Consider the following 25,141-nt stretch of genomic DNA (forward strand, 5'->3'; position numbering starts at 1 on the left):
ACGGTCTTGATAAAAACGAAGAGGTCCTTTTACTTAAAAAATGGAGAACCATTGCTTTTAAAGCATGTTGTAAGGAAAATATACTGGTTATTTTAGAATTTGTTTTTAAGACATTCATAATAAATGTCGGGATCAGTTGTAATGTTCAAATGACTGACTGACTGGCTAACATTAAGTAAAAAGTCTAATCTTCTTAAGGTGATTGTACTTTTAAATACAAGATCTTTATTAACTTAGATTCTATCTCTGATAAATGAAAATTTTGGCAATTAGTAAAAAGTTCAGGCATTATAAAAATTTTTGGCACGGAGCTTTGCCTTGGGGTCTTCCATTTCGTCTCGTCCAAACTCACAGATTTTCCAAGAACTCTGTCCTTTCTTCCCACTAGCTCCAGGGCAGAGATAAATGAGGAATGGAGTAGTGACATACTGTGATATTTTGTAAACTGAGTACTGTTTATTTCATGTTAGGATTGAGAAAAGGAGAAAAAACTCAGATTTATTAATCTCCCTCCCACTCCCTCAGTATCTCTATGCATAGTCACAAAACATCCCATTTTACATTAGATTACTAGAATGCCCAAGATCACAAGTCATAAATGTTGGAGCTAACATTCCTTGCTCTGGTGATTTTTTTTTATTTTACCCCACTGCCTTTCAGTGTGAAGAGATACTTTTTATTCATCTAAGAAGTTAGATGTTAGGTGAAAAATCTGATATGATCCCAGGGTATGTTGTATTTTCTGTCCATTGTGTTCATATGGAAGCATGAGTTTATTCTTAAAGTTCTGTATATTATAACCAACAACAACAAAATGTCATATTTAGCCTAGTTTACCACATGTCATAACTGCTTACATTTTGTTTTATCCGATGGTTTTGTTTTTGACCTAATGATGACATATTTAAATACCTTTATTTCCCAAGCGACTTTTCATGTCTGGTTTTTTTCCAGAGCTGTAAGTCAAGATGTAATTTTTTTTTTTTTTCAAGATGTAATTTTTAAGCCATTGGTTGGTTATAAAGCCAATGGTGGGGATTTCCTTTTAAGCTCCAAATTCAGTTTATATGTTTGTTTTGATCATACTTCAGTCTCTCTGCTTTGTTTATACATATAATGCCCTTTTTCCTTTTAAGAGAAGTATACTTCTTGTCCCTCTTAGGAAAATGGAATGAGAACTATCATTTACATTTTTTTAGTACTATTCACCTTATCATTGCACTGTAGCTTTTCTCTCTCCAGTTTTTTTATCTGCATATTGTCTTTGTGTGACACAACATTAATTATCTCTAGTCATTTACAATGTTAAACACAGTACATTGTGATTGAGAGTGTTACTAAGTAGAAGAGAAGACCTCTTGTGTTTAATTGTATGGAAAATGCATTTTGCTTTATTGGATTGCACTGGGGATAGGTTGTACAGTGTATCACAGATCCCTTTTGGATCTCCAGATTCTCATTTAGCAATATTCTTTCAGAACAGACCTTGTTATAATACAGTTCCACTTTATTCTTGGCAGTGTAAACCTTGAGGAAGTGTCAGAGACAGTCTCTAGTGTGTAACAGTTAATGTTTAAAATCTCTTAATACAGTGAGCTGTCACCATGTTTAATAAATTACAGTATTGCATTAGCATAAATTCGTTTGGGTGCCAAGTTATCTGTTGCACAGGTGCTTGGTATTATTTATAGGTTTGTATCTAACCTTTGTGGGTTGACTTGCTTTTATTTTTCTATTCACTTGTCACCATGCAGTAGCGTAATTCTTTAATTGGCATATGTGCAAAAAGGGTTTTTTAAGAAGAGATCTTTGAAAGTACTGAAAAAGCAGATCACTCAAACTTTCGGACCTTGCGCAGTACAATAGGATGAAGCTTCTGTAATTTAAGTAGATATATTGCTTTGTGTTTATTTGAATGTGTTATACTACCTTTCCTCTTAACATTGGCAAACTACAGGAGTGTCTTTTAGCTGACAAAATTAGATGGAGACAGCAGCCTAATTGTTTCCCTCTGGAGTTTTGAGCCATTAAGACTTGGGGGCCTGTATGTGTTGGGGTGGGGAGAGATTCATTATTAACTTTATATTTTGTCTTAGAGGAAGTTTTGGAATTTTCTTGAAGTGCAAAAGTCTTCTCTTGGATTAAACATGTTTTTTGAATGGGAACTTCAGTTTTAATTATTAGATTCAGTAATTGATAATTCTGTCAGATCTCGAGTTATGGATTCTCTATTAAGATATCAGAGTTCATTTTGGGAAGGAACAACTAGCATTAAAGTGTCTTAAATGTGAAGTATTTTGATATTTTCTTGATTTGCTAGTCATCTAGCTTTCAAATTTAGTAATGAATTTATTTTAAAGTCAGTCTTAAAATCCCTGGTCTATGAATTACTTCCAACTCAATAGTGAAGCGTATTAGAAAATAATTTTGAATATTTATGAAACATTTACTAGACACCAGCTCCTATGGCTGTTTTTCTGTATGCCAAGTTTCTGACATTATTTTAGTACAAAAGATAATTTCAAATCTTATTTGTAAATGTAAATTATATGCATTTTGAAAAATAAGACTAAATCAGCCAGGTCTTTCTGAAACAAAGCAAAACCAAAAAAAACCCCTTTGCATTACAGTAACTTTTTTAGTTTTTTTGCAAAGGAAGAGGAAGTTTTCTTTTTCAGGTTTTCGATTTGTTAAGAATTTAGGTTGAATTGGAAGGGAGAAATTGTTTTTTTCTTGTACATTATTTAAAATTAGGGATTTTACCTAAGGTATTCTAGGTATTGAAGTGATCTTTTACCGATTCTCTTTTAGGATTTTTGCATCATCATCAAACATTTTTTAATACTTTTCTCCTCCAGCATTTTATAATGAAAAATTTGAAATTGGAAATTGAAAGAGTTGTGCTGTGAGCACTCATATACCCACACCTAAACTCTACAGTTAACATTTTCTGTATTTGCTTTATTATATATCTTCTATATATTTCTTATCCTATATCCTATTATATATCTTATCTGTCCATCCATCATTCTGTCTTTTTAAAAAATGTACTTCAGAGTAAGTTGAAAACATTAAGATACTTAATCTTTACCTATGTCATGCATATTGTTAACTAGAGTGAGGGTCGTGCTTTGTTTTTTTTTTGGTAAAATTTATATACAGTCAGATGTACCAATCTTTAATGTACCGTCAGATGAGTTTTGACAAATGCATCCAGCTGTGCAACTTAAATCCCTACAGATACAGACCATAGCCTTCACCTCCAAAAATTTCCTCATGCCATATCAATAGTCTTAATCATTGTTCTGATTTTTTCACCATAGATTAGTTTTGGTTGTTCTAAAACTTCATATAAGTGGATTCATAGAGTACTCTTTTGTGAGGCTTTTTTCACTCAGCATATTTTTGAGGTTCGTCATTGTTGCATTTTCCAGTAGTTCATTCCATTTTGTTACTCTTAATTTGTTTTTAAGGCTCAAAAATATTTGAGGCAGAAATTATCCCTTTCTGAATTCCTGAAGCACTTGATTTACGTTACACATCATAGCTACTCGTTTATCTTCACTAAGTCTTTAAGCACTGTGTTCTCATAACATGGTTTATAGAATATGCTCAATAAATACTTGGTGAACAGTCTATGGTTAGAAGTCTTTCTTATGGCTTTTGTTACAGAGATCCCAAACTTGGGGTACAATTATAATGTGAAATTGGTGCTTGGATAAAGACAAGAAATCCCATTTACAGTCTGTTATCTCCCCCCCCATGAAATCTTCATTTTTATGGTGAGCAAATAAGAGATTTTCAAGTGATGACAAAGTTGAAAGAGACCATAATTGTTCTTTATAATAGAGAGATGAAAAATAAGAACCAAACAAATAAGTCTGTTGTCAATTTAATTATGTTTTGATCTTTTACTTTCTTGGACACATTATTTTATTCTTAATACTATCATTACTACATTTAAAGCCCCTTTGATTTTATAAAATCATGGTGTATGTCTGTTATTCGTTAAGAATAGCTTTTTTAGAACCAGCACACATTGTTGCCTTCCTTAAAACAGGGCAGGTGAAAAGTTGAGATTCCTATAGGATCTGAGAAGTGGAGAAGCTTTTGAGGTTTTGCCCTCCTTCCTTTCTTCACTTGTTATCCCCATCTAGGTCTGTACTCTGTAAATCCAGATAGATAGGTGGGTTAAAATGGAAAAGTTATTTATGGGTAGAGGAAGGGTGGTACAAGAGTTTACCTTAGGCAAGTTTCGTAGTAGCCAGTTTTTGTGAAAACTTTGTTTTGATTGCTGATTTAATATCAATATTCATAGTAATTTATTAAATATACTTGACGTAAACTGTTCCTGTCTTTTAGAATGACTGTATATTTAATAGAGCTATGAAACAATTGGAGAACGTTCAGAGAACAAATGGGCAATGGACTATGTTGCAAAAGAATGTGCTGCCTTGTTAACCCTGTCCATTTTTAGATCAGTCCGGCTGATGGTGAAATGCAGAAGTGTTTGCTACATACACAGGTGCAGTGTTCTGCAGCTGTTGGAAATATTTGCCCCCTATGCCCCATTTCTTCACATATAATTATGCTCTGTTTAAGCCACTAAAGCTAGAAGATGGGATTTGAGAACTTGAATGTATGTTTACAAAGAGGTACAAGTCAGAGACAATTGGTCATTTAGGTAGCTGAATTTCACTGTGCCTAGATGACTGGACGTTTCCAAAGACTAAAACCTAGCCTTAAGATCATAGAGTTTTAAAATTATGAGAGACTGGGGGCGCCTGGGAGGCTCAGTCATTAAGCATCTGCCTTTGGCTCAGGTCGTGATCCCAGGGTCCTGGGATTGAGCCCCACATGGGGCTCCCTGCTCCGCGGGAGGCCTGCTTCTCCCTCTCCTACTCCTCCTGCTTGTGTTCCCTCTCTCACTGTGTCTCTGTCAAATAAATAAACAAAATCTTTAAAAAAAAATTACGAGAGACTGACTTTGAAAGTGCATGTCTACAGTTACCGCTCTCCAGATTGAACTTCTTGAGGACACAAGGCTTATATATTTTCATTTTTAATCTCCTACAACTAACTAATCTCTGTCTGGCACATAGTAGGTACTTGATATATGTTTGTGAATATCTTTTGTTGAAAGGTGAAGCCAAATTGTTGTTTAGATGTAGTACTAAATCAGAAAATTATGACTTTTTTTTTTTTTTTTAAAACTGATGCCTTTTGAGAAATTTTATAGTAGTCTTATGAACAAAATGCCATGGCAGCAGAGAGAAGGGGAGTGACTAATGCTGCCCCTGGTGGTCATGGGTCACTTTATATTTTGATATATCACGGAAATCTTTGCCTGGACTGCAATTAGAGAACTTGGTTTTGAAGAGTTTTCCATATCTAAGAGATAACAGTGTATTCTCCAACAGCTGTGTCTTTTCCTTATCCTCATTTTGGGCCTTTTTTTCATGCATTACATCACAAGGAGATTAGAGTTTAATAATTCCATTTCTAGAGAAGAATGCTTTCCTTAAACTAAATAGAACAAATATTTTCTTTTCTGTAGTTGTTCTTTATATAATGAAAAGAATGTAGGCTTTGAAGTCAGGTGTAGGATCGAATCCCAGCTTTTAAAACTGTTTCCTGCAAGGAAGCAGCCTAACCTCATCATGCATCTGTTTTTCTGTCCATAAAAATGGAAGTAATACCTGCTTTAAAATAGTGGTAAAAGTTACCTCTTGAGTACATGGCATCAGTATTCCTGGAATCTACCAAGAGTTTAATAAATATAATTTCCTTTTTATTCTAAGGAAAAGGCTGTAGAGTAATCAGGATTATGGTAACCCTTTGGCATTGGTGAAGCTGTTATTCTAGGAGACTGCAGTATGCCTTCAAGCTGCTATTCATTCAGTATATATTTAGCATCAAATATCTGCAAGGCATTCAGATAGGTAGAGATTTTGCAGTCTTGTTGGGGGAGGAAACAAACAACAAATAGTTAAATTATAATATAAGTTAGCAGAGCTACTGATAGTAAATACATTGTGGTTCTGAGAAGGGGAAGGTCACAATGAGCTGCGGTGGTTAGGGATTCTTTATGACTGTAGCAGAGCTGCACGCAGGACCTTGAAGATAGAATGAAGGAGAAGGACAAACATTCAGGCTTGAAGAAGACCAGAAGGATTGAAGGCTCAGTGTCTTCCTGGCAGAACTTTTTTTTGGCTTTATTGAAATGTAATTGACATATAACAGTGTGTAAGTTTAAGGTATACAGTGTGTTGATTTGATATATTTATGTATTGCAAAAATGATTACTACCATAGCATTAGCTAACACCTCCATCCTGTCACATAATTACCACTTTTTGTGTGTGTTGAGAACTTTTAAGATCTACTCTCTTAGCAACTTTCAGTATTATTAGTTATAATCAACATGCTAGGCATTAGATCGCCAGAATTTGTTAATCTTATAACTGGAAATTTATATCCTTAGTAGTTCCCTGTTTCTCCCACTGCCCAGCCCCTGGTAACCACCATTCTACTTTTCTGGGTTTGGCTTTTTTGGATTACACATATAAATGATATCATACAGTATTTGTCTTTGTCAGACTTGATTTTACTTAGCATAATGCTGTGAAGATCCATCCATGTCACAGTGGCAGGATTCTTTCTTTCTCCTGGCTGAGTAATATTCCATTGTGCGTGTGTATGTACACACACACATACACACACACACTCTGCATCTTCTTTATCCATTCATCCGTTGATGGGCAGTTAGGTTGTTGGCATATCTTGGCTGTTGTGAAGAATGCTGTAGTGAACATGGGGGTGCAGATATCTCCTCAAGATCCTGTTTTCATTTCCTTTGGTTATATATACCCAGAAGTGGGATTAGCTGGATTATATGATGGTTCTATTTAATTTTGGGGGGAACCTCTGTACTGTTTTCCAAAGTAGCTGCATCAGTTACATCCCAGCAACAGTGCACAAGAATTCTCTTTTCTTTCTACCTCTACCAATACTTGTTACCTCATCTTTTTGAGGGTAGCCATTCTAACAGGTGTGAAGTGATATCTCACTGTGATTTTAATTTGCATTTCCCTGATGATTAGTGATGTTGAGCACCTATTCATGTACCAAAAAATGTCTATTCAGTTCCTCCTGGCAGAATATTTTATATACTGATTGATAATTGATGATAGTTTCAGGTATTCAGAACAGAAGAATGTCGAGGCTGACTGAAATTGGAGTCCGTTTTCTCGAGAAAGCAGGAGGAAAGCACCCTGAATGTGCTGTTTCCTCAGTTTTCCTGAGTCATGAACAGCAGATCATTTATTTTCTAAATGCTTAGGATTCTTAAACTTAATTGAGAGACTGGCCTGAACCCTTATTATATGGGCTTTTCTTTTTTAAAGCATAAGCTGAATAAAATGAATTCTGTGAGATTTCTTGCTCAGAGTAATATATAAGAGTCTCCAAGGTCCCTACATTATCTGTACCTACTGACTCCTTTAAATAATCTTACTGGTTTGACTTCATTTCTTGCTGTTTGCCCTCTCCACTCTGTTACATTTCCAGGAATAATATGGCAAGCATGCTACCACTTCAAAGCCTGTATACTTCTTGTTCTTTCAGTCTGTAAACGGCTTCTTTCTGATATCCACATGGCTTGTTTCCTATGTTCCTTCAGGTTTCTCTTCAAATGCAGTCTTCTTAGTATGGCCTTCTCTGACCATCTTACTTAATACTGCTTTCCTCCCTCACGTCAAGCACCTTTCCTGCTGTTTTACCTCCAAAGCGCTTAGAATCATTTGCCATACTGTATATTTTTACTTTTATTTATTTTTTTTTAAGATTTTATTTATTTGACAGAGACAGTGAGGGCAGGAACACAAGCAGGGGGAGTGGGAGAGGGAGAAGCAGTCCTCCTGCCGAGCAGGGAGCAGGGAGCCCGATGCGGGGCTCGATCCCAGGACCTGGGATCATGACCTGAGCCGAAGGCAGACGCTTAACGACTGAGCCACCCAGGTGCCCCATACCGTATATTTTTAAAATGTATTTGTACCTGTCTCTTTTGACCTAAGCTCCTTGAGGAAAGGAGTTTTTAAAATTTTATTTACTGTGACATTTCCAGTGCCTAGCACAAAGTACTCAATAATTATTAAATGAAAAGCTTTTTTTTTTTTGAATTGTGAAAGAACTTTGGGCACCACAGGCTTTTCTTCTTTTTACTGCCATTGAGTGAGCAAAATGGAGCCTTTCTGAGGAAAATAGCAATTTATTTGATCAACATTAAACATATATTTGTGAATAATTTGTAGGTTGATACACTTCATTTTTTCCTTTTTATCTGGGCATTCATAATGGCTAATGAATTTGATCTCAGTGTAAGAGAATGAAGAAAAGTTAAAGGATCAGTAAAACTATTAACATTTTTGGAATTGATGTGAAAGAGAGGTTTGGAGAAGGAGAATCAACTGTGTGTCTAAGTACATAGAGTATCACAAGGTTACAGTTACTTCCTTGAAGAAAAATCTGATGGGAAATCATTTGATGATTTTGGGGGATCTAGTAGTATAATTAAAGAAACGTTTTTAGCAATTTGATTTTTACAGTCATTAGGGTAGCTTAAAGGGAAGAGAAGTCAAAATATGAAGGACATTTACAAAGAAAAGTTTGGTATATTTGAGGTTTGACATAATCTGAACAAGAAAATTGAAGGAGAAATGGTGAAACCAGGAGGCTTTGAGGAAAAAAAAAATAAGGGAAGCTCTTGGGGGTGTAGGATATAAAGGAGGACAGTACTAGGTCTGAAATGGCTTCAAGGTTGTGCCGATTAGGGGACAGAAGAGGAAGATTTGAAATATCAGTGTGGCATTATCGTTGCTTTAGGATGAGGGGTAAGAACTATAATTTACTCTTAGGTCCATGCCTAGAAAAGAGGCTTGTAGATGAGGTGGCACTTTTTTGCTGTGGGATGCTTTTGGAATATGGTTTCTTTTCTATAAATGCCCAATTGGCGGCGGGGGTGGGGTGGGGGGGGAAGAATATTTTCACTAGGGGTGGCAGTATGTGTGGTTTCCATTAAATATTGTAGGCAGTTTGGATGAAATAAAAGACACTGGCATGTGGTGTTTGAAATACTGAAGCGATTTGGGGAAGAAAAATTAGATGTATAAAGATGCTGCTTTTAGGGGTGCATGAGTGGCTCATTCGGTTGAGTATAAGACTCTTGATATTGGGGTTGTGAGTTTAAAGCTGCACGTTGGGTGTAGAGATCACTTAAAAATAAAAAAGAATCTTTAGAAAAAAGATGCTGCTTTTAGAAATGAGGGCTTTTGTTTTTTTTAAAATTGCTGTTTTTAGATGGAGTTTCCTTTATAAAACTTAATCTCAGGGCTACTTGTTAACTCAATAGGTCTGTTAATTTAATAGGTGACAGTTGTGGTTCTAGGTAGTTTTGTTATAAGCATCTTGGTAGCGAGCATTTTGATAATAAGGTAATTTTACCATAAAAGATAAATAACTGGTTGACAGTTTGGTTTGACAGTTTAGTTTCATTTCTCCATTGACCCAGTAGTCCCATTTTTATGTTATCTAAATCTTAGCCAGCCCTCATCATGGTCTGTACAGTGGTGCAGAGTTTTGAACCCATGTTTCCCATAAACTGGAATGTCTATCAGCAGATATGTGACAATATGCCAAGAAGAAACAACGGCATAAAAGGCTTTCACAACACAATACGAAGCTTATTTACAAATATGCATCCTAGTATTTATGAACTGATACCTCTCTTAATGAAGGAAGATGTTTTAGCATAAAAAAAGTGCAATGCTGAACGAGGAGACAAATCAACAAGGAAAAAAACTGTATAATACTATGAACAAAAGGCTTTGAAGACAAGTGCTTAGGTACAGTCCACACAATGAAATTAGTTATTTGCACAGTATTGCCATGAATCTACACTATACATTTTGATGTATTCAAATATTTTGTAATTCGTAATAAAGTCCTTTTAACTTTTTATTCATCGCACATGTTTCATTATGTCCTTTTTAATGTGTCCTTTTATTTTTTGTGATTTTATAGCCAATTAGTTATGCTGTGAAATGCTAGTGGTTGTCATAGGAAATTGGGGAACAGTTTTTTTTAACATAAGGTGTGTAGGATGGAAAGTATATTACTGGCATTTAAGATACACTATCGGGTATCTCAGCCTGTTAGACAAGAGGCAGAAATCTGGAAGGATACAAAGGGCAGAGCATTCTTTCAGCAGAATAATTGTTCTGCTCTATAGCTTTCTTTGTTATCCTGTCCCCTTCCCTTCCCAGTTGCTTTGAATGTACCCTTCTCAGCCTTCTGCAGTGTTAACACACGGGGTAGAATAAAGAAATGTGGATTTAACCTAGATAGCACAACCAGAACTTTTTGAGCACTAACTATATGTATAGTACTATGCCTGGCTCCAGGCACACAAATATGAGTGACACATGGTCTCTGTCGTGAGAAATTCACAGTAGGACAGTCTAGTGGGAGAACATCCACAATCTATGGTAATACTTTCTTAGAGATACATGTAGAGTTAGTGTTTCATTTAATATTCTTGACAAAAAATGATTTTGTATACTGTCAAAAAAATAAGGCTATCATGGCTTTTCTTCATAGACATTAAAACCTGTTTTTTAGAATTGCAGGTTTTAATATTTTTTAGAGTTATTCTTATAAAGAGCAAATAAAATACTTGTTCTTCTGGTATCGTGTGACCAGTTTATTTTAAATAGATTGACAAGTCATTTTCTGTAATATATTGAACTAAATACAGCTTTATTTTAAATTGTTCAAATTTTACATTAATAAAAATGTTATTAAAAAGTATCTTCAGTACAAGCCTGTTGTGATTCATAACATTTTATTTAATCTTTAAGCTATATTTTTTCTTCTTCCTAGTCCCCTACTAAGTACTTTTGATCTTCTACATTCAAAAATTTTTCTTTTCCAGCATTAAAATCCTGTTACTCTAGAAAAATGTCTAAAAATCCATTAGCAAAATCCCTTTAGATGATCGCAGGATACATTTTTCCTTGCTTTTTTTTTGTACCTTGTTAAACTGGTCTCACACATGAAACTTTCTTAGAATCAGGCAGTTCCTGGTTCCTATGGGACTTCCTGTTTTCTCAAATAAAAATAGAAAAGCACCTCAGAAAAGAAACCTGGTCAGTGTGAACTACTTTGTAGGCTCAGTTAGTCTTAGTTGTGACCTGGATTTATAGATATCCAGGTATCTGAAAGCTCTGAATATTTCTGCATGTAATTTTCAAATAGATGATAAGGAGGAGATTCTAAATAACTATGAGAGATACTACGTGTTTAGCCATAAACTTGTTTGTATCTTTTTTAGGGGAGTTGGGTGTAGGGAAGTTGGATGGAAAGTGCTAAATCCTTTTTAAAATACATATTGGCAATACAAAATTATTTAATATTGAGACAATTCTTAGCTACTTTGATCTGTATATTTGTTTCTTGCCACTTTTCCAGATGTTAGCAATGAGTAGGAAGTTTTTTTAATCATTAGAAGTCAGAATTTTGAAAGAATTTAGTTTTAAAAATCATCTTGTAGATCCTTAAGTAGTAACTGCTTTTAATCTATATTTTGAAGAGAAAGCAAGTTTGGTAGAAGCAATGTAGTCAGTAACAGTAATAGGTAACATGTATTAAGTGGTTGACACTAAGCCAAACATTTTGTATGGTTTATCTCATTTAATCGTTACAACAGCTGTATAAGGTAGGTATCATTGTTACATCCTTCCTTTATAGGAGAGGAAACTACAACTTAGGGTAGCTAAGTAGATGTTAGTTCACGGTCATGCTGCTAGTAAGTGATGGACCTGGGACTTGAACCCAGACACTCAGACACCAGAGCAGCGCTCTCAAATATTAATAGAGAAAACCACAGATTCAGAATAAGAATGGTAAATATAGTAAGTCTCAAAAATTACTACCCTAACCTTTGTTATCATCAGTTTGTTTACACTTTGCATGTTTACATTCAGTTTTAGCAGAGTACATGCTGGCATTTCAGAGGGCTTGTTTAGGGGGATTCTCATTCTCATCCTCAAATGATGCTAATAGTTCTCTTTTTTTCTTTCCTTGATAGTAAAAAACCCCTTTGATGAAACATTTGGAAAAATACAAGTAAGTAGAAGATCATAATACTGATATTTTGTCTCATGTTTTATATGATAAGATACTAGGATGACTGTCAACTAAAAAATGCTAATTTTACAAGTTCTTTTAAGCTGAAACAATTTTCTTATTTTGAGTATTCTTTAATGATAATATAATTAAATCTGAAACAGATTTTTCTCCTAAGAGCTGAATTGCTTATCACTTTAAGGTAAAAATCAACTGCCAAGTGAAATGGTATTGGCATGTTATCTGGGGATCAGGTCTTAACCTTTAGAGGTATGCCTGTTTAAGTTGCTGGATATTCTGACAATTTTTGTCCTCTTTGCCCTCACCTTGTCTCTCTGGATCTTTTGTTCATAGGCATACCTATTCAACCATCAGGAAGGCAAAGGATTTAGAAAGAAACATGATTCTTAGGCTACCTATTTATGATTTCTTTTTATTTAAAGGATCTATAATACTAATTTTAACCTAAATTTTACTCACCTGAAAATATTTTTCACTTACCATCATTATAGGCACTTCAAAGATTAAGGTATTGGAGCTTATATTATAATGCATAATTAGTTACTAATTTACTAAAGGAATTGACAGTAATATAGACCTGTATAGAAAACATTATTTGTTGTGCTTAAAGGATATGTAATAATGTGTAATCAAATCCATAGAATATTACTTTAGATTGTTAGAGTGGGATTTTGTATTGACTGTGTTAATGATATTCTGTTGTGATACTTGTTTTAAAAAAGGTTGATTTTATCAGTTATGATATTAAGTATAATGTTGCTGTTGGCATCATCATTTAAATCCATACAGTATACTCATTGCACATTGGAAATACAAGACCTTATTTTCTTCTATATAATTTTCCCCGTGGGAGAAACTGAAGTTCTGAACCTCTAAATAATAGTAATAATTGTAATGTAGATAATGGCAGTTCACTTATATTAAGTGCTTATTCTGTGCCAGGCATCATGCTAAGTGTTTAAAATCATTATTATCATTTAATGAGAGACTTAATATAAACAGTTGAACATTTCCTTGAGAAAATAGGCTGAGAATAGAAGAGGGAACTATTTAAAGGTGACAACATATGAGAGAATTTGGGAGAGTTGCCATACAGTTTGATTTTTATCCACCCAAGAACAAGAACTTTGCTTCAGAGAATGGTATGCCTTACTAAAAGAAAATCTGGACTTTACCAAAACAGACAGTTGAAAGGTAGCTATTTCATATTATAGTATAAAATCATTTTTGTTTAATGAAATGTTACTTGAAAGCTTACTTTAAGTATGGATTGATTTGTAGATCTTTAAACTTGTTTTCAGGGTGATTAGGAAAGCCAGAGTGAGACACCTTTCGAGCTGAATGTTAGGAGACTATTGGAAAAGCAGTCAGATTAGAAGACTGTAATGAAACTATTAGTCAATATAAGTTTCTATAAGAGTGTAACTTTAAAATTTGATTTATATGTTTTTCAGATTTATTTCTAGTTTAGCATATTGGTGCTAAAGGTAATTAAACCAGAGCCTTTCTTTTCCTTCCTCAAAATTGATCACATTAATAATATATTACATAAAAACTATCATAATTTAGTTGATCATGCACTTGAGACCCTTGTAATATATAGATGGTCATTTTGAATATTTTGGAATAATATTTTGCCATTGGAAAAATAATTTTTGAGAAAATTATAGTTTAGCTTTTTGGGTGCTTAAATTCTCTATGTGAGAATGTAACAGTGTGTATGTTTATTGTCTTATGGTATTCAGTTACATCTGATTAGATTTTGTTATTTTTTTCTACTTATCTAGTCCAGTGTTAATATCTGTGAATCAGAAGATGAAGTTTATTCCCAGGCCTCTGATATTCATTAGAGATGTAATCACAGAGCACAGGTGTCAAATTTTTGGATTTAGTTTTGTTTTTGAAAGGGGAGTGGGAATGGGCGTGATCAGGACATATGAAAGAAAAGGAAATCGGTCTCTTTTCCGGATTAAGGGAGGAAATAAACTTCGAAACTCTTAGCTACTTTAATCCCAAAGCTTAATCAGATTTACCTTGCTTTTATGTATCGAGTCCACAAGCTTTACTATCATTAGAACTCTTTCTCATCCTATTATATTATACATATTTATTAAAAATGATTTTGTGGTTTCATATATCACAAATGCATAGCTTTCAGAATCTGGCTTTCAGCCCCAGCAGTTACTTTTTGACGTCTGATGCTTACAGTTTGGATTTTTAAGCTTACACGAAGATAAGGTCTGGCTTGATTCAGAATCTGCTTGAGATAGCGTTGAGGGGGGAAACAAAGCTAAGCGTTGGAGGGCAAGTAGTCGGCTGAAAGAATGTCACTTGATCTCTATCAGCCATCCTCCCGTAAAACCACGGACTCTGGTGGTTTGGGTAGTGGAACCTTTAACAGCATGAAAATAAAGGGATGAAGTTGCATGTCATTAGACACATAAATGTTAATTTCCCAACTTTTTATATCCCATTTTTATCCAGTATTACAGTTTTGTTTGACACATCAGGAAGAACGGAAATAATAAAGATACAGCTCCCTTAGTGAATCATGAATTAATTCCAAAGAGTGTGATAAGCTTACCTCCTCTCCTAACTTACACTCGTCCATTGCTTGTGTTGGTCCTTCTTAATTGTGATTGCTCTAAAATTGTGGGTCTCATTGCTTTCAACTATTTGGCAGGGAGCTTAGACATTGAAATGGTCTCCTCTCTGGTTTTCTTTCATATGTTCAGAGTACTATTCCTGATGCACAAGTCTGTTTTATTTTCCTCCTCCTAAATTTTTAAAATGAAGTCAAACTCTTTGTCTTGGTTCCTAGCAGTTGATTCCAAACTATTTTTCCAGTAGTGTGCTGAATCAAAGATGACTGTTTATGTAAGAAACATAACCAGTGCCTTTATGCCTTTGCTCATGCTGTTTCTTCTGCCTATAATACTAGTCAATTCTGTTCTTGTGAAGTCCAACTCAAATATTCTCTCTTCCATAAATGGATCTTCCTTTCCCTCTCTTTTCTGTATTTACATTATACTTTGTTTGCAGCTCTAGCACTTAAGTATGTTTTTTGCCCTTGAGAGCAGGAACCATCTTGTTTACTGGGCCTCTTGCTTTGCTGAGAATAGTTCTTAGCTCCTATTACTAGATACTCATTAAATGTTTGTTTTGCTGTAATGGTTCATAAATTTATACAGGACCACTTTGGGGACCTAGGAGAGGTTGAGGATCAAAGTGTCAATACTCATTCCCTTATTGTGTGGTTGAATCAGATTAAGACAAAACATGAAGGGCAGCCTTGAAGTCTCACAAGAACAATATATATAAGTATGCATTGTGTAAAGGAGGATTGGGAGCATTGCTTTGGTGGTTGGGGGAGTTTGTTGTACAGAAGATCTTTTTTTAGCACTAACCTTAGTGCCAATTTCCCAGTCAATCCTCGAGAAAGTAAAATGTTTAGAGTGATGATTTAGATTCTTAGATTAAGGTTTTTTAAAAAATACGGTAGCCATTGTTTAAATGTGAATTTGTCTTCGGATTATGTAGCTTCTATGATTTTAAATTATTTACTGTTTTTTTTTTTATTAAGATTATTTGGTACATGTTTTTGAATTGGATATTTTATAATTTCTTTTAATTTTAGGAAAGTAAGAAAAATCTTATGATGAACACTTTATACAAGCTTCATGATCGATTGGCACAGCTTGCAGGTAATTGTTTTAACATTGATAGTGTCTAAAAGTGTTTTGAAAATTAATTTGTATATGTAGCATGCTATATCAGTAGAAGGAGTTTTCCCAAGTCTTGTATTATGTTTGCAAATTTTCTGTTTAGAAGTTTTTGTTACCTATACAAGAGTAGTTTTTATTTTTATAGATATATTTAATCAAGGCCTTTTTCCTTCCTGCCCATATGTATTAGATGAAATATATATCATTCTACAGTCAATCAAATTTCTTTATTGCATTAATAGTAATAAGAAATTTTGAAAGCTTACATATCAGTTGGATTTGGGTAAGCAGTAAATTAACTAAAACCCTAGATTAAATATAAAAGTGTAGATTTTCCTTTGCTGGTTGATTAGGTATCATTTCCTGGGATAAAGTAAATATATTCTAGAATTTTTTCCACTGATTCTTTGCATTTTCTTTATATTCTGCTCTTAGTAAGCCTTTTGACATCTCTAAGCTGTAGTAGCAGCTTATCTGTTTATTACCTTAGCTTTTTTTATTCTTAATTTCACATATAATCTAAAAGAAGAGATTTTGGATTATCTTCTTGTTAAAGAAGTTACAGAAAAGAAGAATGTAGTTTTCTAAACTTTTGTATGTAGCAGATCCTTTTGTGGAAATCAGAATACTGGTAGAAGGTAAATATGGACGCTTTTTGGTTGAATGGAGGCATTTAGGATCCTTATAGTTCCCCATCCTCATATCAGTCTTTGGTTTTTTTTGGGGGGGGGCATCCTTAACTCTGGTCAGTTTTTTTATGCTCATAATTCTGTGTATATCACTAAAAGCCTTCTTTACATTGACTGACTGTCGTATTCATATACTGCAAGCTAATGACATTTATTTGGTATGCTGTAGTACCCAGAAATCGGTTAAGTGTATACTCTCGCTAGGAATACCTGATGTTGCTATCACAGACTTCTATAGCTGTCTCTACAACATTGTTTTATGCAGTGTGCTAGATCAGCATAATCTGGGGTACTTTTAAAGATACAGATTCCTTCCTCTAGAGCAGGGGTCAGCAAACTTTTTTCTGTGAAAGGACCAGATAGTAAGTTTTTTGGGCTTTGTGTGCTAGACTCGTTTCTGTCAGAGTTACTAAATTCTGCCATTATAGCATGAAAGCAGCCATAGATGATACATAAATGAATGAGTATGGCTGTGTTCCAATAAAACTTCATTTATTAAAAAATCAGTGGTAGGGCCAATTTGGCTATAGGTCGTGGTTTGCCGATCTCTGCTGTAGATTTGTGGAAACTGAATGTTGGAGAATGCATTATAAAGTTTGAAGACTTACTTGTTTATTTAATAGGTATTTCTTCCTTTTTTATGACTATGACCATTAAAATCTGACTACTTGCACAAGGCTGATAAATAGGAATATGGCTACTTTTATAACAGAAAAATTTGCCAAGGAGTTTAACTATTACACTTTCATGTTAAAAATCATTTGAAGAGAAACAAGGCAGAAAGAACTTAAAAATGAAGTTCAGTTTAAGGAAATTGATTTTTATAACCACAGATAACCTGAAAGAAAAGGCTTTGGATTCTCTTATAAATAGTTACAAGAAAGGGAAAATGTGGTTTTGGATGTACTGCATTTCTTTGTAGAAACCAGATCATAGCTAGAAGTTTCTATCTAATTTCCCTGTTGATCTGTGTTATAATAATTTTTAAGGCATGCACACACCTTGCTAAAGATAGGCATAGCCAGTATCTTTATACACAGAATGTACAATTTAATTCAAACTTATTTGAATCTTTGAGTTATTAGCTTTAGTAATAGGTGTGTAAGTTACCACAATGAATTCTCCCCCTTGAAAAACAGTGAATCTCTGGAGGGCCTTCTGTGTGCCAAGATCTGTGGCTAGGCATCAGTGTGACATGGTTCCTACTCTGGGCAACGATTTAGTTGGAAATAGAAGACATGTTCCTATCTGGACTATTTAGAAATGCATTTAAAGATTGTGGTTTATGTAAAGATAATTTTGTTTATATTACCTACTGGATTTTTTATAGGAAATTAAATAGTGTTTATCTTCTTTCTTTATTGAATAATATAACCTATAATTGTGTAATTTGAAAATATTTTGATTAATCATGTTTATTTTCTTCTCTTTAACATAGTACTGATTCAAAATTAATAATATGCTAATCTTTCCAGGAGATCATGAATGTGGCAGTTCTAGTCAGAGAACACTTTCTGTCCAAGAGGCAGCTGCATATTTAAAAGTAAGCAGTACAATTAGAATTTTGATAGCTATATTCTTAAAGTTTATATAAATTATTACAGCTTATACAAAAGTATCACGGATTTGATTTCTTTAATTGTACTGTTACAAGCTTGGGCCTGTTGTTTGGTGTAGTGTGAGCAGATACAGAAAGCAGAATTACTCAACATGTTTTGTTTTAGTTCATTTTAGAACATTCTCTCATAGAATTAATTTGGAAAGGGTACAAACAACATTGGTGTGAGAGAAATTGAGATAGGTAAGTAGCATATAAGAGAGCAAGTAAGCATCTAACCATTGTCATTTATTTTAAATCTTCCATTCCAGATTAATGTCATCTCAGGGTACTAAAAGAATTTGCAGATGAATTTTCTAAACCACTGTATGTAATCCTTTAGGAAATACTATATGAAAGGAAGGGTACAGAAGATTAAGGTGGACCAGTGTTAAGTGTTAAGTGAGCAGGATTTTTTTTCTTTTTTAAGACTGAATAATATTACACGCGCACGCGTGCACACACACACACCCACTCACCACATTATCTTTATCCATTGATCTGTAGATAGATGTTTATGTTGTTTCCACTATTGTGAGTAATGCTGCAGTGAACATGGAGTGCAAATATCCTTTAGATCCTGTTTTCAGTTCTTTTGGGTAAATACCTAGAAGTGGAATTCCATATGATAGTTTTAATTTTTTGAGGAACGTCCATGCTGGTTTCCATAGTGGTTATAGTGTTTTACATTCCCACTGACAGTTTCCAAGGGTCCCCTTTTTCTCCATATCCTCAAAAACACTTGCTTTTTTGTTTTGTTTTTTAATAATGGCCGTCCTCACCCGTGTAAGGTGATATCTCACTGTAGTTTTGATTTGCATTTCCCTGGTGATTAGTGATGTTGAGCATCTTTTCTTAGGCCTGTCAGACATTTGTCTGTCTTCTTTGGAGAAATGTTTATTCAAGTACTTAACCCATTTTTAATCAGGTTATTTGATTTTGTTATTGAGTTCTAGAAGTCCCTTCTTTCTTTTGGATATGGCTTGCAAATATTTTCTCTCATTCCGTAGGTTGCCATTTCACTCTGTTGATTCTTTCCTTTGTTTGCAGAAGCAGTTTAGTTTGATGTAGTTTCACTTGTCTATTGTTTTTGTTGCCTGTGCTTTGCGCCATAACCCAAAAATCATTGCCAAGACCAATGTTATAAAGCTTTTCCTCTAGGAGTTTTATCTTTTCATGTCTTAGGTTTAAGTCTTTAATCAGTTTTGAGTTGATTTTTGTGTATAGTGTAAGATAAGGGTCAATTTCATTCATTTGCATGAGGAAATCCAGTGTTCTCAACATCATTTTTTGAAGAGACCGTCCTTTTCCCATTGTGTGTTCTTAGCACCCTTGTTGAAGATAAGTCGATTGTATTATGTGTGAGTTAATTTCTTTATTTTCTTTCATTGGTCTATATGTCTGTCTATGCCAGTACCATACTGTTCTGATTACTGTAGCTTTGTAATATGCTTTGAAGTCAGGAAATGTGAGGCCTCCACCTTTGTTTTTCTTGCCCAAAATTGTTTTGTCTATTTGGCTAATCCTTTGTGGCTCCATATAAATTTTAGGATTGATTTTTCAATTTCTGAGAAAATGCAGTTGGGATTTTGATAGGAATTGCACTGAATCTACAGAACGCTTTGGTTAGCATGGACATTTTAACAATATTAAGTCTTTTAATCCGTAAGCATGGGATGTCTTTCCATTTATTTGTGTCTTGAATTTCTTTTAGCAGTGTTTTTGTAGTTTTCTGTGTACAAGTCTTTTACCTCCTTAGTAAAGTTTTTATAAGTATTCTTTTTGATGCTATTATAAATGGGATTTTCTTAGTTTCCTTTTCTGAGTGTTCATTTTTAGTGTATAAAAATGCCACTCTTTTTTGTATGCTTATTTTTTTTATCCTGCAACTTTGCTGAATTTGCTTATTCTAACAGTTTTGTGTGAGTGAGAGATGGGAGAGAGAGTATGTGTCTGTGTGTGTGTATGTGTAATCTGTAGGCTATAAGATGTCATCTGCAAACAGATAATTTTTCTTTTTTCTTTCCAATTTGGATGCCTTTTATTTCCTTATCTTACCTAATTGCTCTAGCTAGGATTTCCAGTACTGTGTATTGAATAGAAATGACAACAGTGGACATCCTTATCCTGGCCTTGTTCCTATTCTCCAGGGGAAAAGCTTTGTTAGTGTTTCACTGTTGAGTATGATATTAGCTGTGAGCTTTTCATACATGGCCTTTATTATAATATTGAAGTAATTTGCTTCTGTTCCTACTTTGTTGCATGTTTTTAATCACGAAGAAGTATTGATTTTGTCAAATGCTTTTTCTGCATCTGTTGAGATGAACATGTGATTTTTATTCTCATTCTGTTAATGTGTAGCCTACTGACTGGTTTTTTGTATGTTGGACCATCCTTGAATTCCAGGAGTAAATCCTACTTGGTATGATTTAAGAGGTGTGATCCTCTTAATGTGCTGTTGAATTCTGTTTGCTAACTTTTGTTGAGGATTTTTACCATCTGTATTCATCAAGGACATTGATTTATATTTCATTTCTTATAGTGTTTTTGTTTGGCTTTGGCATCAGAATAATGTTGACCTCATAAAATGAGTGTGAAAAAGTGTTCCCTTCCCTTCAATTTTTTTGGAAGAAGTTGAGAAGGATTAGTGATGTTTGGTAGAATTCTCCAGTGAAGCCACTGAGTCCTGGGTTCTTCTTGTTTGAGAGGTTTTTGATTACTGATGCAATCCTAATCAGTTACAGGTCTGTTCAGAGTTTCTGTTTCTTTGTGATTCAGTCTTGGTAGGTTATATGTTTCTAGGAATTTATTTTTTCTCTAGGTTGTCCAATTTGTTGGCAATTAATTGTTCATAGTAGTCTCTTACGATCCTTTGTATTTCTGTGACATCAGACTTAGTATCTTCTCTTTTCTTTCTGATTTTGAGTTTTCTTTCTTTTTCTTTCGAGGCTTTTCAGTTTTGCTGATCTTTTCAAAAAACCAACTTTTCTTTTTTCTATTCTGTTTTATTTATTTTTACTCTAATATTTCCTTTTGTTAACTTTGGACTTAGTTTATTCTTTTTTTAGTTCCTTGAGGTTGTTTATTTAAGATCTGTCTTCTTTTTTAATGTAGCTGCTTATCACTATAAAGTTCCCTCTTAGTACTACTTTTGCTATATCCGATAAAAAGCTTTTGGGCTTCTTGAATCTGAATGTCCATTTCTTTCCCCAGATTTGGGAAGTTTTCTGCCTTTTTCTGCTCTTTTCTCTCTTTTCCTTTTGGGACTTCCATAATGCATATATTGGTCTGAGTGATGATGTCCCATAAGACCCTTAAGCTTCCCACACTTTTCTTCATTGTTTTTTCTTTTTCTTCCTTTGACTGGATAATTTCAATTGATTTCTCTTTGAGTACCTTGATTCTTTCTGCTGCTTGATTAAGTCTGCTATGAACCCATCTAGGGAATTTTTCAATTTAGTTATTATATTCTTAAGCTCCACAATTGTTCATTTTTAATTTTTTCTTTTATTGATATTCTCATTCATGTGTTGTTTTCCTGGACTTGTTGAGCATCTTTATGACAGTTACTTTGAAATTTTTATCAGGTAATTAATATACCTTAGTTCCTTTAGGGTCAGTTTTTGTAGATTTATTTTGCTCCTTTAGTTGGGCCCAGTGTTATTGTTTCCTTCATGTGCCTCGTTACTTTGTCAGGATCTGTGCATTTGAAGACACAGCCATATCTTCCAGCCTTTAGAGACTGCCTTTGTGCAGGGGAAGGCCTTCACCAATGAGTTCAGATAGAGATTCTGGGGTTCTCTCAAACCTTTTCTGTGGATGCATCTTCTTTGGATTTGTGGGTACAAGTTCCCACCTGAAAAGGTTTTGCAGGTTTCTTTTTTCAGGAGCTTGTAATCTCTTGCTCCCTCTGGTGTCTGTCTGCTTTACTGTGGGTCCTCTGGAGCTGCAGCAGGCTGTCCTGCTCTTTTCTGTTCTCAGCAAACCCCAGGCGTTTAGACTATGTCAGGTCTCCTCAGTGCTCTGAAACAGGTGATACAGAAACCAGACCCTCTGGTGGCTCCCTGAGAACTTGGGACATTGGACACATACTTCAACACTTTCTTTCCTCAGGGAGAAGCCAGGAGTTTGGGATTTTCTCCCACTCATTCTTCACTGAGCTGTGGAGAAGGGCAATGGCGAGTGAGGAAGTACTAGTTCAAACCATTGCCTTTGTTCTCAGCTGCCTCCAAGCTGGTGCTCTTACCTGTCAGTGCTTAGATTCAGACAAGACAGAAACCAGTCCTTCTGGTAGCCCCTCAGAAAGTCTCAACATTAGACTTATGTTTCAGTCTTTTCTTCCCCTCTTCAAGGATGAACCAGGAGTTGGGAATTTTCTTCTGGTCGTACCACGTTGTGCCACAGAATGGGGCTCTGGTGAGCGACTGCTACCAATTTTCCTACTGGCTTCCATGCTGCTAGTTTCACACTTGCTTGGGTTGCAGGAGCCTTTTAACTGGTTTCTGGATTTCTTTTCTTTTTCTTTTTTTTTTTTAAAGATTTTATATATTTATTTGACAGAGAGAGAGACAGCAAGAGCAGGAACACAAGCAGGGGGAGTGGGAGAGGGAGAAGCAGGCTTCCCGCTGAGCAGGGAGCCTGATGTGGGGCTCGATCCCAGGACCCTGGGATCATGACCTGAGCTGAAAGCAGATGCTTAATGACTGAGCCATCCAGGTGCCCCACGGTTTCTGGATTTCTTACAAAGGGAATTGGTCTGTGTATTGTTGAATTTGTGTCTCCATGGGGAAAGGATGGTCTGGGGCTTCCTATTCTGTCGTCTTACTGCTGTCACTGCCTCTCTCTCTCTCTCTCTTTTTTTAATCTAGAATATAGTATAGTTCTAAGGCTTTCAGCAAAGTTGTGATGAGTTTTCCATGACATGCTTGTTAAAAAAGAGAAATGTAGACTGTTTTTAACTTAATTCAGATTAGCTTAATCTACTTAATGTAGATATCCAAAAGATGTTAAGACAGTATAATATGTTGGAGATTAGATGTGGAATCACATTCTGGCACTGCCACATAAAAGTTGTGTGTCTTGGTAAAGTTCTTTCACTTTCCTGTACCTGTTTCTTAGTATGAAAGTGGGACTGTTATTAATTCTTCTCAGAGTGGTTGGGAGACTGAAGTGCTCAGTGCCTGATGGTTATGGTAGCTTTCCAATAAATTTTGTTTTTTTCTGTGTTTCTTAATTAAATCTGGGTCACTCATAATAACATGCTACAGGATTTGTCTTCTCAACCTACCTTGTTCTCTTCTTCATTTTCAGTTTTGACCTAGATGAGAACATTGATAACAGATAAATTTTTTGCAGAGTATAATAGTTAATAGATTGGCTAGCTAAAGAATCAGGATCCAGAAAGATCTTAAATTAGGTGGAGTTATGATTATGGGGCTCTGTCTTAGAGATGGAGGAATTGCTAAGTGGATTGTGGGGGTGGGAGCAAAGAAGGGATTGGATTGAGTAGGCTACAGAACACATAGAATAAAATATTCCTCGAGGAGAGCATAGCATGTGGGAATCCAAAGCAAGCAAGTAGTTCCTTATGAGGTAGAATGTGTTTGTACTTCGAGCAGTAGGAAAAACTGATCCCAAGCAGTGCTTCCTTCCTGCCTTCTCTCTCTTCTCTCTCTCTCTTTTTTTATTAGTTAAATATCTTAGAGAGGTAATGGCACAGATATGTGTTATGGTTGGTCATGAATTCCTGGAACAGGATTAATTTACATTTCAGAAGAACCTGATACTCTTTTTTTTTTTTTTAAGCTTTTATTTATTTGACAGAGAGAGAGATAGTGAGAGCGGGAACACAAGCAGGGGGAGTGGGAGAGGGAGAAGCAGGCTTCCCACTGAAAAGGGAGCCCGATGCGGGGCTCGATCCCAGGGCCTCAGGATCATGACCTGAGCTGAAGGCAGATGCTTAACAACTGAGCACCCCACGATCCTGAGACTCTTAAAAGCTCCTGAATACTCCATTTAAAGGACTAAAGGGCAGGGATAGAGCTTAGAGTGGGATAGGGATTGATTAGTAGTTAAGCTAAAGCTGAGGAAGAGGCAGGGGTTCCTGTGGATGGATGATTAACCACCCCCATTTGGTTGCAGCTGTGGGTCGCAATAAGATAGGTAAGAAGGGACACAGAGCCAGGGTTGGGACAAGTCAGAATCTAAGCCAGGCAGCCGTAGGGTATGAGAGATTATTTCTACTAAAGATTGGCAACATAGGAGTTATTGGACGTATACATGCGTGAGATGAATTGGAAACTGTATCGAGTTAAAAAAATTGAGATTAATGAACTCCAGTCTTAAAAGATTTTTGTATCTCTTCCCTGGAATTATTTTATGTTTTAGATTGGGTTTTACTTTTTTTTTAATTCAATAAAATTTCTAATATAAGTTTTTACAAAGGATTTTGGATTAGTTCCAGTCTTAATTAGTTAAGTGAAGTTACTTTGTATTTTCAAATGCTGTGAAACCTGGTATGGCTTGTTACCACCAATGATGTATTTTGGGCTGCTACTTCAAAAAAAGCATTTAACAGGAATTTTCCCCCATAAAAAAAATTTTAAGGACTAGATAAAACTTCTAACTACTATATTTAATAGTGTTTATTTTTTTCAATATAACATTAACTCATGCTCATCATTTAACTAATGGAAAAGAAAGAGAAAAGCATTTCAAATTCACCACCTGAAGTTAACCACTCATTTTTGGTTCATTTTTCTCTAGTCTTCTCTTATGTTTTCATTCCTACAATTAGTATCACTATAAATATAAATATTTCATATTACAAATGTTTATATATTTTTTCCTTAAAATTATCAGGAGCATTTTGTCTTTGAACTTTTTTATCACTGGGTAATATTTCTTTACATGATTGTATTGCATTGT

General features: G+C 34.9%; 1 protein-coding gene across 1 annotated transcript in view; it reads left to right on the forward strand.

Moving 5' to 3' along the window:
* Positions 1–25,141, forward strand: part of LEMD3 (LEM domain containing 3) — a 63,567-nt gene that overhangs the window by 15,434 nt on the left and 22,992 nt on the right. Inside the window, exons 2-4 of the mRNA XM_006731923.3 lie at positions 12,145–12,182; positions 15,841–15,907; positions 18,093–18,160. Of these exons, the coding sequence (XP_006731986.1) occupies positions 12,145–12,182; positions 15,841–15,907; positions 18,093–18,160 (173 nt within the window). The remainder of the gene's footprint in view (positions 1–12,144; positions 12,183–15,840; positions 15,908–18,092; positions 18,161–25,141) is intronic.

This window comes from Leptonychotes weddellii, chromosome 5 (genome assembly GCF_054177405.1).
Source record: "Leptonychotes weddellii isolate Sample4059 chromosome 5, ASM5417740v2, whole genome shotgun sequence".
Classification (NCBI taxonomy): Eukaryota; Metazoa; Chordata; class Mammalia; order Carnivora; family Phocidae; genus Leptonychotes; species Leptonychotes weddellii.